This window comes from Vulpes lagopus, chromosome 1 (genome assembly GCF_018345385.1).
Source record: "Vulpes lagopus strain Blue_001 chromosome 1, ASM1834538v1, whole genome shotgun sequence".
Lineage (NCBI taxonomy): Eukaryota > Metazoa > Chordata > Mammalia > Carnivora > Canidae > Vulpes > Vulpes lagopus.
The window spans coordinates 86,470,425-86,483,757 of NC_054824.1; the positions used below are offsets into that span (position 1 = coordinate 86,470,425).

Here is a 13,333-nt window from a genome sequence, read left to right on the forward strand (position 1 = left end):
AAAAGTCTTAAGTTCTATATGGCAAATTCTTACCTAGCAGCATTGAGGCACATTTTGATCAACTCAGGTTGCTATACTACATGGAATGATGGATTTAGGAAAAACATAAAACATTTTTAAACTAAAATTGGAACAAGAGCTTTAGCTAGTAGTAGCATGGTAGAATCAGTTTGCTGTGTTGTCACCATTCCTTTGAGAAATAATATTTAAAATTACATCTTTACTTTGACTTCTAATACTTCATATTGGTGGTTCTTAAAGCTCTTCTGGGACAAGAACCCCTTTGATAAACTAATGACAGCTCTACCTAGAAAAAATCACATATGCATCTACAAAAGTTTTTTTCAGAGGCACCTTGTCTAGCTCAATCAGTAGAGCATGCAACTCCTGATCTCAGGGTTGTGAGATCAAGCCCCAAGTTGGGTGTAGAGATTACCTAAAAAATAAAACCGTAAAATTTTTTTTTCATAGACCTTTTAGCCTTTCATAAGGATGTTTATATTCAGTCATCACCACTGGGTGAAGTCCTAATTAAGAATTCTTATTTCTTATAAATCCTGAACCAGAATTTTTACTTACTATTTTATATCATGTTGTCTAGAAAGTAATAGTTACTTTTCTGGTAGGCAGGGAAAGTTGTACATTTTCAGATATGTGTAGGAATAACTCTATTTTTAATATTCAGCCTTCTGATACATTTATTAGAACTATGTATTATGTAATATTCAAGTAGAAACCATTAAAGTATTAATATTCAATTAACTTGCATTAGGACAATGAAGATTTGTTAATTTCATAAATATTTACCTCTACACCTACCATATAAGAATAATTAAGATGCACAGAAATGTCAGAGATGACTAAAATTTTATTTTACTATTTTTTAAGAGGGGGGATGGGCCAGAGGGAGAGGGAGAGAGAGAATCTCAAGCAGGTTCCCCACCACAGGGAGACTGACTCAGGGCTCAATCTCACAACCCTGAGATCATGACCTGAGCCCAAATCAAGAGTTTAACGCTCATGACTGAGCCTCCCAGATGTTCCTAAAATTTTATTTTATTTATTTATTTATTTTTAAATCATATTTCACAGGGGTGCCTTGGTGGCTCAGTCGGTTAAATGTCTGCCTTTAGCTTAGGTCATGATCCCAGGATCCTGGGACTGACTCCTGCATCCGGCTCTCAGCTCAGTGGAGGGCCTACTTCCTCCCTCTCCCTCTGCCTGCCGCTCTGCCTAATTATGCTTTTTCTCTGTTAAATAAATAAATAAAATCTTTTATTTTTTATTTTTTTGTATTTTTTTATTGGAGTTTGATTTGCCAACATATAGTGTAACACCCAGTGCTCATCCCAAATAAAATCTTTATAAAAACCATATTTCAGAAGCTTAAATATATGCCACTTCTCTATCATTTTATATTAAATACTTAAGAATAATAAGTTCTAGGAGCAGTTTACTACAAGTTTCAAAAAAACATTTTTACCTAAACTCTTTTGATGGTGTTGTCTTTTCCCTAAAAGTTCTTGAGTGTAGCCTGTGTTTCCTAAAGATGCTTCAATCAAGGGGAAAATTGTTTCTCAAATGGCAAAAAATATTGAAAACAAGTGAGATGTATTTTTGCCAATAAGTTCAAGCTTAAACACCAAGTTCTAAGCTTCTGTAGAAGCTTCTTAGGGAGAAAATAAACACTGTGACTGACTTTATTTGCATAAACACTGAAAAAGGGTCATCACCACTACTGTGAATAGAACAAAAAAAGACTATAGAATGAGGTTTATAAAAAGACATAAGGAAAAATATCCATGGCCTAAGGATTATAAATCAATGAGCAGATTTTACCTATGGATTTTACCTATAAATCATATTTTACAGTTAGATTAAAATGAATACTAGAATGAGATTTATCATTTAAAATGCAGTACTGCAAGTTTTGACAGGATAAACAAAGTTTTTAACTGCTTCCTATTATTCTCACATCATAAAACGTCTTACCCACAGATAACTAGTTATGAGATATCTAAAATAAGTGTTCAGAAGGATTTATATATGCAAAGAGCCAAGAATGATATTTTTGAGAAATGCTCTGAAAAAAATTATTTAAGGGCAAACTACATAAACATATATTTACTGAATGACTATTTTCTGCAAGATATTATATACTAAAAGCTATAAACTTTATATAGCCTTTTAACCTTAGATTTCACACAAAAATTAAGACGTATCTAAAACTGAACACCAATTATACATTTACATAATAAACAGGGTATTACAAATTAGTGCCCAATAATTATTAAGATAATGAATGCCAGAGAAGTTCTTATGATGGAGGTATTACCTCAATAACAACTAAGAAATCTTTTAGGGACAAATAGAACTTATATGGGTGAACAGATACCTGTGTATTTTACCTAAAATGCCTTGAAAAGACATTCATTTAAGTTAAGAGTCTTTACTATCGAGATTATTACATATTACTTACCAGGTCCTGAGACCCCATGCACATAACCAAATGTGCTTTCTTTATCTTCATCAAGTATTTTGGGTAGCTTGGAGAAATCCATCATGTTAATTTACCTATGGTTAAAAAAAATTATAGTTACAAACTCTAAAGCAAGAAAACTGACATAAGTAGTCAATGCCCATCATTGGTGTATTCTTGAGTTATTACTTCCTCAAAGTAAAATATAAAATTCTTAAAATTTGGTTAAAAGTGCCCTATTCCTGGAGGGTCTACAGTCATTAAAATTCGGAAGTACATATTCTTATGCAAAGTATTCCACAGAAAATAACAAGGCCCATAAGAAACAACGCGAAGTCTTTCCTATGGCTCATCCAGCCCTACGTCTTGTCCTCCCTGCCACTACCACTCTAACCTCCTCCCCAATTCCTCTTCCCCTTTATCATTCTGCATATACATACTGAACATCTTGCCTTTCTTAAAAACACATACATTCTGCACCAGGGTCTTTGTTATCCCCCTGCATGGAGTATTCTTTTTCCAGATAGCCATTCCTGTAACTCCTTCAAGTCTTTACTCAAATGTTTCCTTCTGTGAGGGGCTTCTCTGGCCACCTATTTATAATTGCAACATATCTCTTTTCTTCCCTGCTTTACTTTTCACCATTTCAATGAAATTTTTTTTACTGAAAAAAATTTTTTAATGTATTATCTGTCTTTATAATTTTTCTGGAAGCAATTTTCCTTCTTTTTTTTTTTTTTTTAAAGCAGACCACAGAACCATTTAAGAAATTCAGTTCAACTTTACCTTATAGATGTGCAATCTCAAAAACCCAAAGAATGAGGGGCACCTGGGTGGTTCAGTGGGTTAAGTGCCTGCCTTTAGCTCAGGTCATGATCCCAGGGTCCTGGGATTGGGTCTTGTGTCTCACTGTGTCAGACTCCCTGCTCAGTAGGGAGCCTGTTTCTCCCTCTGCCCCATCCCCACACAACCACTTGTGCTTTCATGTGCTCTATATTTCAAATAAATAAATAAAATCTTAAAAAAAAAAAAAAAAAAGAAAAGAAAAGAAAAGAAAAACCTCGGGTAGCCCAGGTGGCTCAGCAGTTTAGCGCCACCTTCAGCCCAGGGCCTGATCCTGGAGACCCGGGATTAAGTCCCATGAGGGGCTCCCCACATAGAGCCTGCTTCTCCCTCTGCCTGTGTCTCTACCTCTCTCTCATAAGTAAATAAAATCTTAAAAAAAAAAAAAAAACTCCCCCCCCCCCAAAAAAAAACCCCAAAGAATGAACTATTCAAGTCCAAACAGAAAATTGGTTGCAGGGATGCCTGGATGTCTCAGTGGTTGAGCATCTGCCTTTGGCTCACAGTGTGATCCTGGGATCCAGGACAGAGTCCCACATCAGAGTCCCACATCAGGCTCCTTGCATGGAGCCTGTTTCTCCCTCTGTCTATGTCTCTGCTTCTCTTTCTCTGTATCTGTCATGAATAAATAAAATCTTAAAAAAGAAAAAAGAAAATTGGTTGCAGATCCCAAAGTAGAAAGTTCATTTTTTTATTGCTAGTCTAATTTAATAATTATTGGCAACTGAATAAGTGAGATGAAATACATGTACATATAAAAAGCTAATAATGTCCACAAACAAGGTAAGGATAACAGATTAATAAGTAATAAAGTATCAAATAATACACATTTATTTACTAAAGGAACAGAGATCAGAATGTTTAAGGAAGACTTCTTGAAGGTCATGTAGAATTAGCATAAACTAAGGAAAGATGACAGGAAAGGCATTCCAGGTAAAGGAAATAACATGAACAAGAGAATGGAAAAAAAAAAAAAAGAATGGAAATAAAATTTTCAGGAACAGTTAAAAGACCAGTCTGACTGGAATAAAAGTGAAAAATAAGAATGCAAAGGTAGAGAGACTAATATGTGGGTCTTGAAATGAATGCCAAGTGGACTTTAGCCTATAAACAACATGAAACAATCAAGGGAGAAGTGCTATGAGAATTGTTAATTCATCTAACAGATTAAAATAGGAGAGAGAATGCAGGCCAAGATACATTGAAAAGTTCTGGAAGTAGTTATGGCTTGAGTATCAATGGAATTCAATTTATTAAATGTTTATTAAGCTCCTATCTTGAAAAGACACTGTGTTGAATTTAGGGAATAAGGAATGTGAATAAAAGGAGCTATCACTGGCTTTAGACAAATGTAGTATATAGCAAAATGACAACACACTGAGAACAGAGGAGAAATTGATTCAGATGTGGGAGAAGTGCAAACCAATGTGTAGGCTAAGGGGAACAGGTAGCTGGAAATTAAGTTTTGAGGCTGATGAGTTGAGTCTAGATAGAAGGAATACAGAAAGAAAAAGGAAAAACCTTGAGCTTTGGGGTTTAATTCAGGCAGGGTTGAGTAGCTGAGTAGTGTTTTTGTCTTTCTGGAGCCACTGAAGGATCACTATGGAAACATATTCTCCAAGGGACAAAATTTGTAATCCATTAAGCAAGATATCAAAGAATTGGGAAGGTGAGTGTAACAACAGTGTATCTGGTTTGATACACTCTGTGGCTGCAGAAGCGGAATGGTGGATAGGGCGAACAAGGAAGAACGGAGTGATTCAAGAAACAGGTATGCATGAAAACCACATGGAAATATGGGAGAGTTTGCAAGTAAGAGAAATATGACCAAAGAGGCAAGAAAAGTACCAAGAACTTAAAGATGGCATCAGTTGTAAGGTAGAGACTATCAGGCTGGTAATTTATTGATAAAGGTAGGGAATATTTATACCCATTGGAAACAATGGAATTTAATTAGAAAGAAAATACCACAGTCACAAATGTCACAATAAAAGAGACAAAGATTCTTGTGTTCTCAATTGGAAAATTTAGTTGGAAGAAGGGTAGTTGAGGGAGGAAGTAAAGAAAAGGGGAAATTGGTTTACTAGGATTTTCCAGCTGTCCAAAGATGCAGTAGATGGGACTGTTAAGTAAGCAGGTATGGGACTGGAATAGAAAAAGAACAAGTTTTTCTAAAAACTACTTTAGATAATGAGAAAAAATGAAGTTCAAAGACAAACATTTATTTGGGAAATGGGTTGGGCAAAGTCTTCAAAGGAGCAGTGAACAAACGAGGTCAGATTTTAATCTTCAAAAAAGAAATTTTCAAAATCAAAAGAGAATTTGATAATCATAGTGTAACTTCTTCCTCAAATACGGGTATTTCCTAAGAACAAGCATGATACATGGTCACCTGCCATGGAAATAGCACAAAATTTTGAGTCAGCAGACTTTGGACATTCTCTAATTCTACCAGTGACATGCTGCAGGAGAATCTGGACAAATCAAAATCTCTTTGTATCTTCATTTGAAAAGTAAGAATAATGCTAATACCTACCCCATAGTTGTGACTGAATTACTAACTTGTTCAATGTTCCTTATGAAAAGTAAAATGCTTATAAGGATTTCATCTGTAACACCACTATTTGGACAGGGCTTCAATTTAGAAAAAGCCATTCTATTTTCAAAAATCTCCTCTTAGTGTCTTACATGCCACATAAATCTACATTCCATTGCTTCTACCCCCTGGCCCTATTTCTTCCAAATGCTGTAGCCACAAACAGTATGCCCTTCTCCCAAGGAAATTCTCTGTAATGCCTTTAACTTTCCAAGGATTTTTTTCAGATCTTTCTCTCCTGAGGCTACTTTTTCCTGGAAGGATTCATGATCTCAATGTTTCTTTTGTTATTTTAAAAATATTTTATTTGAGAGCATGTGCCAGTGGAGGACACTGGAATGGAGATCAAGAGAGGGACAGACTCTGCCCTGAGCCAGAACCTGACTTGTGCCATTCTTACGACCCTCAGATCATAGAGTTGAATGCTCAATGGACTGAGGCACCCAGGTGCCCCTCAATGTTTCTTTTAAAGCAGAATAAAATAAAAAATAGTATTTTAAATGTTACATGAGTAAGTACTGAAGAGTACCATTTCATCTGTCAGGCTGCTTATTTTATTGAAACAGAGACCAAGGATTAGAGTCAGACAGATTGTTTGAATTTATAAATTGTGTCCTCCGGCAAATCAAATTCTTTCAAACTTTTGAACCTCAGTTCCATCTGTTAAATCTAATAGGGTTGTTGCATGCCACCTAAAAGTAAGCCTAACAGAAAATAGTGAGGACTACTAACTTTATTCTGTTAATGCAAGCTAATCTTGCCTAATTTCTAAAAAGCATCTAGTATATCTTCACCTTACTACTTGAACCAAATATAATCACTTGCCTAGTTTTTTTCCTTAACTATTATGTATAATATTTTACTGTAACTTTTTAACTAAATGGATTTTAAGCATGGATGATCTGACAGGTGCTTTGTGTTACAGGTTGAAGATATAAACTATAATGAAGTAATGAGACACAGTCTCTCCCCCAAGGAGCTTCTGGCTTGATGGGATATAAAGGCAAACAGCTAGTTAAGAGTGACACATGTGCTCTCAGAGGAGCTGAGCAGCTGATCTGGAAGGGCATAAAGTGAAGGCATGAAACCTGGGCTTGGCCAGGACAGGAATGAGTTAGAAAAGGTAAGTAGAGACTTGTAGGATGAACAAGGAGACATTAGAATATACAGTAGGGCTTCTTCATAGATGATTCCAATCTTCCAGGGTTCCTGAAGGTATTTTGGAGAGGTCATGAGGCAATACAGGTGTCTCTTCCGAATTTTAAAAACAAGTATTTACATATGTTCCCTTTAAAACAACAGTGAGGGGACGCCTGGGTGGCTCAGCGGTTGAGCGGTTGAGCTTTTGCCTTCGGTTTAGGGCACGATCCTGGGATTGGGCTCCCTGCAAGGAGCCTGTTTCTCCCTCTGCTATGTCTCTGTCCGCCCCCCTCCCCCGCCCCCTCTCTCCGTGTCTTTCATGAGTAAATAAATCTTAAAAAAAAAAAAGTGAAAAAAAAAAAGTGAGAACCTCCAAATGTATGAGCAATGATCAGTGGAAATCAAAGGGTTTATTTATGCTTCAGCTGCCTTGTGGGTTTATCACTCAGCTGAATAATTCTAGCCACCATGGAAACTAATAGATTTTGTGGTTTTTAACTTTTCTATTTTTAGGCATATATTATTTGACAAAGACAGCAGTAACTAGAAACAGTGACATCAAACTAATAGAATTAGAAGCCTAAATAATAAGTCCATAAATTTAGGGTGCTTTCACAAGATCCACAAATCTGTATTTGATTAATATTCTGATATAGCAAAAAAAAAAAAAATTCTGATATAGCAAATCAAGATTCTACTTTTTAAAAATCAGTATAAAGAGGAAAAATATATGATAACAATTATGTGCAATTTAGCCTTTTCTACTCCATTATGTTATATGGAGAGAAGTGGTTGCAAATATATCCCCAATCCAACTCTTGATACATCTTTCAGGACAAAATAAGAAAATTATGAAAACATGAGTTTTTAAAGTATAAAATGCAGGAATTCTCAGGACTGTTGTCCATTTTTGATGTTTTAACACACTCAAATTTTAATCTCGGCTCCACAACTCACACCTTTCGGCTTGCTGTGCCCCAGCTTGTTAAGTGTTTCCTCACACCTATGAATAGTCCCCTGCTCCCACTGTCCTTCATCCTCAATGTTCTTACCCTGTTTTTGTTCACAGCACTTATAACTAACCACCTGAAATGATGTAATTTTTCTTTTTAATTCACTTTTTTACTATCTGGATCACTCCCTACAATGCAAGTTTCACGACGGCAAAAAAAAAAAACAGTGCCCGGGCAAAGAAAATAAGCGCTCAGTGAATAGTTAATAACTTCATATCCACTAATACCACTTCCATTTTACAAATGGGAAACCCAAGGAATAGAGATTTAAGTAACTTTGTCCACGATCAAAAAATTGGCGAGGAGTAAAGTTAGGATTTGAACCTCAGCAGTTTGACTCCAATGCCTACTCTGCTTATTAAGCCCTGCACTCTCTATCTTAATTAATATGCTGATTTATATTGTTTGCATCTAAATAGTCCTATAAGGTAGGAAGGACAGTCTCTGCCTCCAGGCAAGAGTATCATCAAATTAGAAAGGAGATGCAGCATCCAGATTCCCCTTCAAGAAAGGACATGGGAGTGTTGTCAGCATCAGCAGAGAGCTAGCAGCTGTCAGCCCTTCACCATTGATCTCAGGTGCAGAGCACTGCCTGGCCCACATTCACATCCATCACAGGGTAACCTGCACCCCATAACAGAGCAAATTGGAGATATAAAGACCCAGTCATGTCAACTGGGTGTGGGATACTCTCACAAGTAATACTCACTCCAGATCTCCTCACAGGGTCATCTAATAAGGCTTTTCCAGGCCTGAATTGTATTTCAACTTCTTTGCCCAATTTGTCATCTGCTTCCTTCCTTTCCCATGTGTTGATCCTCAACAAACATCTTATACAATAGACTCTTTTTTGGCATCTGATTCCAGAGAACCCTAAATGCTCAACTAATGAATAAAGTGAATAATTACTTCCTGGGTAACTGAAACTCAGACTCACACTTGAACCACAATGATCTTTGGCCTGTTTTCTTAGTTATCTTGTAACTAGTTATTTTGCTAATGGGGAAAGAAATACAAAAGTGGCTTTAGAAAAGCAGGGCACTTAGGACAATGCTTGGGGTACGTCAAGCAGCTGACATAGAGATCAGGTCCCCATACAACCAAAGCCTTAGTTTTTTCAAGGAACTTGCTTTGTGTCCTTCAACATAAATCTTAGACAGTACCCATCATCAGTAGTCATAAGAGAAGAAATCTGAATTAAGAGTTTATTTAACTTCTAAAGTACTATATTCTGATATAATTAGAAAATACGTTTTCCAGGTCCAGAAGTTTTTAGCTCCAACTCATTTAACATTAAACATTTTGAGAAACTTCCATGGACTGGTTGAAGGTAATGGGCTGTTTTGAACACTAAATTTTCAATTCCCACAGCACTGAGATAAGGGTTCCCATTGCACTTCCAAAACTTTTTCACCAAAGCATCCAATAAATACCCACCATCTCCTCCTAATCTTGAGAGAGAACAGGATGTTACGTAGTCTACTGTAAAGAGGGAAATTTCTTCTTTTCTTTTGAGAGAGAGAGAACACATGCACTTGAGTGAGCCAGGAGGTTGGGGGGGGGGGGGGGGAGTGCAGAGCATAGAGAGAAGAGGGTTGGAGAGAGAATTTTAAACAGGCTCCACGCTCAGCACTGAGCCGGACATGGGGCTCCATTCTCAAGATCCTCAGATCATGACCTGAGCTGAAATCAAGAGTTGGACACTTAACCAACTGAGCTACCCAAGTGCCCCCAGGGTAATTTCTTTGTATACTCTTGTACATTCTCTTAAAGCAAGTTTTGTACTCTATCATATATAATACCTGTCTTACAAAATAACTATAAAAGTGCTTTCTTCCCACAAATAAACAAAAATTATTCATTAGATAGAACTATATTGACAATCATTGAATACAGCTGAGCATATAAGGGTATGATAAGCATGGTCATACAACATCTTACTTTGTATCCATTAATCACCCTTCATTGTTATCTATGAAAATAAAAATACTCCACACCAAAATTTTGTTTCATTATTTAATGCTTATGCCTTTATGTGAAAAAGCATAGGCTTTTAAAGATGTGTAAGACAACATCCCAAAACATTTTAACCTGAAATAAGCAAATTATATTGCAAGTTCCATTACTCTGAAAGTTAATCTTATCCCAAATCTCCATAATATCCAAAATAACATAGGATTTCATTCTATAGTTTTATATGCTATTTAATAACTGTTTCCTATTAATATACACACCCATTCTTGCTGCCTTCCATCATTTAAAAAATAAAAGCATGATACCTACTTTAAAAACAATTGCTTTTGTCAAAACAATGTGGTATATATAGCTGCACTCATAGAGAAATCAACTCAATGATTATATAAAAACTTTGCCTTTACTTGCTTGATTCCTACTTTGAGGATAAAAAGCAAATGCAATTTACAACTAGGATTCCTATAGTCACAAACTGTAGGGTTTTCCACCCATATTTGTGAAAAATTAAAAACAAAATCCTGCTGTAGAAGGTTAGCACAGGCAACCATCTGATCTAATGAGTCATCAGTCTCCCCTCCAACACTGCAGAACACTGCAGTGGCAAATCACAACACCGGAGGCCCAGTTCTGTTTCTTCCATTTTATGAGATCCTCTCTAAATTGTTACTGGTTGACACACTATACCTGGTAATTTCATCATTCCAGAAATAATGGGGGCTTTGGGGGCAGGTATGAGGTGTTATAGAAGAGCTAAATACCAAAGTTTCAAGACAGTATTATTTACATATAAAATCCTGAGGCACTTAATTTTGTACACAGTTTACCTTCTTAGAAAAAGGCATCATAAATCTGTTTGATATTCTTATGGTTGGCCAAAAAGTTATAGAATAAGTAGAATTCCAGCTAATGACATTTCCTTGTATTTACAGAATATAGTACTACATCATGTTGTGAAACACTTCCCTGTTCTTTTTTTTTTTTTTAAATCTACCCACTTAGCAACTCGATTAGAAAGGTTTATATATAAAAATAAAAAATTAAAAAAAAAAATAAATAAAAATAAAAAATTAAAAAAAAAAAAAAAAAAAGAAAGGTTTATATAGCAGATGACTATGTATAATTAGTTTCTCATTTTTATCTTGTCAACAAAACCCTAAATTGGTTCCAATTTTGGTAAGCCCATCAAGGTAATTCCAGTTTCTTTGAGAGTAACTGTTTTGGAAATGAGCATGTAATGATGTTCTAACCAATAACAGGTATGGGAAAGTCTGCTCCCGGCAAAGCTTGTGGAAATAATTTATTTAGTCTTTTAAATAATAAAAGCCATGAGAGAAAAAAAAAAAAAAGCCATGAGAAACACTTTTTTTTGTGTTCATCTGCATGGGATGTACAGCCAACTTGGGACCTTGTAGGGAGCTAATTTAAGCAGACAGGCCACCTTGCATCTGGGTCCTTGTTGCTTTCACTGGTCTACTAAATTAACCAATATAACAAGAAAGGAAAGAGTTTCAAGAAGAAACTTTGTATGTTATATACATATTTCATATTGCTATTTAAAAAAAGAATGGGGGTGCCTTGGTGGCTCAGTGGGTTAAGCATCTGACTCTTGATTTCAACTCAGGTCTTGGTCTCAGGGTCGTGAATTCAAGCTCTGCACGGAGTTTCATGCTGGGCATGGAGCCTACTTAAAAATAAATAAATAAATAGATAGATAGATAGACCAAAAGGTTAAGAATAAAGGCAACATAAGGTCATTACTTAAATAGTTTATAAAAATTACTGAGGTGGACAATAAGGAAATGTGTGCACAAAAGTGGGAACCAAAGAGTAGAGAAGTATAGAAAAATCACAGATGGCAAACTGGACTAACAAAAGCAGGAAAAAATTATTCCTATTGGAATATAACTTTTTGAGGACAAGTATACATATACTCCTCCATTTATCAAAAATAAAGGCATTCCTGTAAAAGAGATAGTAAATATAAAAGCTAGAGTGGACACTTAAGTGGCCACAGAATTCAAACTGTATCAGCTACATACACTCTAGGTTTTTTGACAGGCTTGACCATGAACAATTTTTAGAGCATTTCTAGAAAATAAGCAATTAAATTCCTTTCACTTCAAATTTTTATAAATAAAATTGTACTATTTTGAGTGTGTTAGTCCAAAATTTTAGCTAAAAAACAAAATATTGCATTTACTGTAGAAGTCCTATGGTATGAATTTATAGGCTAGAAACCTATGATCAATGGTAAGCCATTATATGAATGTACTGGAGTATTTCTGCTTACAAGGAGCACTCCCTCCACAAAGCAAAGTGCCTTGCACAGAAGTAACTTGATAAAATGTCTGAAATTAAAAAGATAATATCAACTACTACTCATTACACACATATTACACTCCAGGCATTATGTTAAAAATGGACATGTCTCGTTTAACACTTAACGAGAGTCTTATGACATTGGTGTTGTTTGATTAGGAAACCGTTTTGGAGACTTAAGCCACCTACTCAAGATGACAGAATTATAAAGTGGTAAAGCCTAGATTTAGTCTGATTTTAACACCTAGGCATTTTACAACAAGTAATTCAAAGGATCTTATTTTAGCCAATAGCTCTATTTTCTTTTCATTTTAAAACCAAGAGTGCTTGTTTTTCATTAGTAACTGACTGTATGTTAGAATTACAAAGGTTGGGGCACCTGGGTGGCTCAGTGGTTGGGGGTCTGCCTTTGGCTCAGGTCGTGATCCTGGGATCCTGGGATGGAGTTCCATATCAGGCTTTCCGCAGGGAGCCTGCTTCTCCCTCTGTCTAGGTCTCTGCCTCTCTCTCTCTGTGTCCCTCATGAATAAATAAATAAAATTGAAAAACAATCACAAAGGTTAGTATGAAGGCAAAAGGGAAGAGATTAAAAAAAAAAGGTGACAGATCATTCACAAAGTATAAGTAGCAGAACAACCAAGAATTGACTGCACCTAAAATATCTATCTCCTTAAAAAACTAAGATTCTCTCTTTTTTTTTTTAAATTAAGATTTATCTACTTTTTTGAGAGAGAGAACCGGTAGGGAGGGCAGGGAAAGAAGGAGAAGGAGAGAGGGAGAGAAGCAGACTCCTCACTGAGTACAAAGGCCAACATGGAGTTTGATTCCACCATTCCAAGATCATGACCTGAGCCAAAATCAAGTTGGATGCTTAACCAACTGAGCCACCCATGTGCCCCAAAAAACCAGGATTTTATTAATGACAAGCTTTAAAATACTAACCTAACCAATTCATTATAATAGCAGAAG

The 13,333-nt window shown here is 35.9% G+C and overlaps 1 protein-coding gene across 2 annotated transcripts in view; it reads right to left on the reverse strand.

The window, feature by feature from the left end:
* ATP6V1A (ATPase H+ transporting V1 subunit A) overlaps positions 1–13,333 on the reverse strand; it is a 64,819-nt gene that overhangs the window by 32,173 nt on the left and 19,313 nt on the right. The window contains exons 1-2 of one of the 2 annotated variants that reach the window (XM_041744213.1): positions 8,781–8,890; positions 2,480–2,574 (exon numbers count right to left, since the gene is read on the reverse strand). In XM_041744213.1, coding sequence (XP_041600147.1) covers positions 2,480–2,564 — 85 coding nt within the window. In that variant the 5' untranslated portion in view covers positions 2,565–2,574; positions 8,781–8,890. Of the gene's footprint in view, positions 1–2,479; positions 2,575–8,780; positions 8,891–13,333 lie in introns of those variants that run through there. The other variant, XM_041744205.1, reaches the window with a different exon arrangement.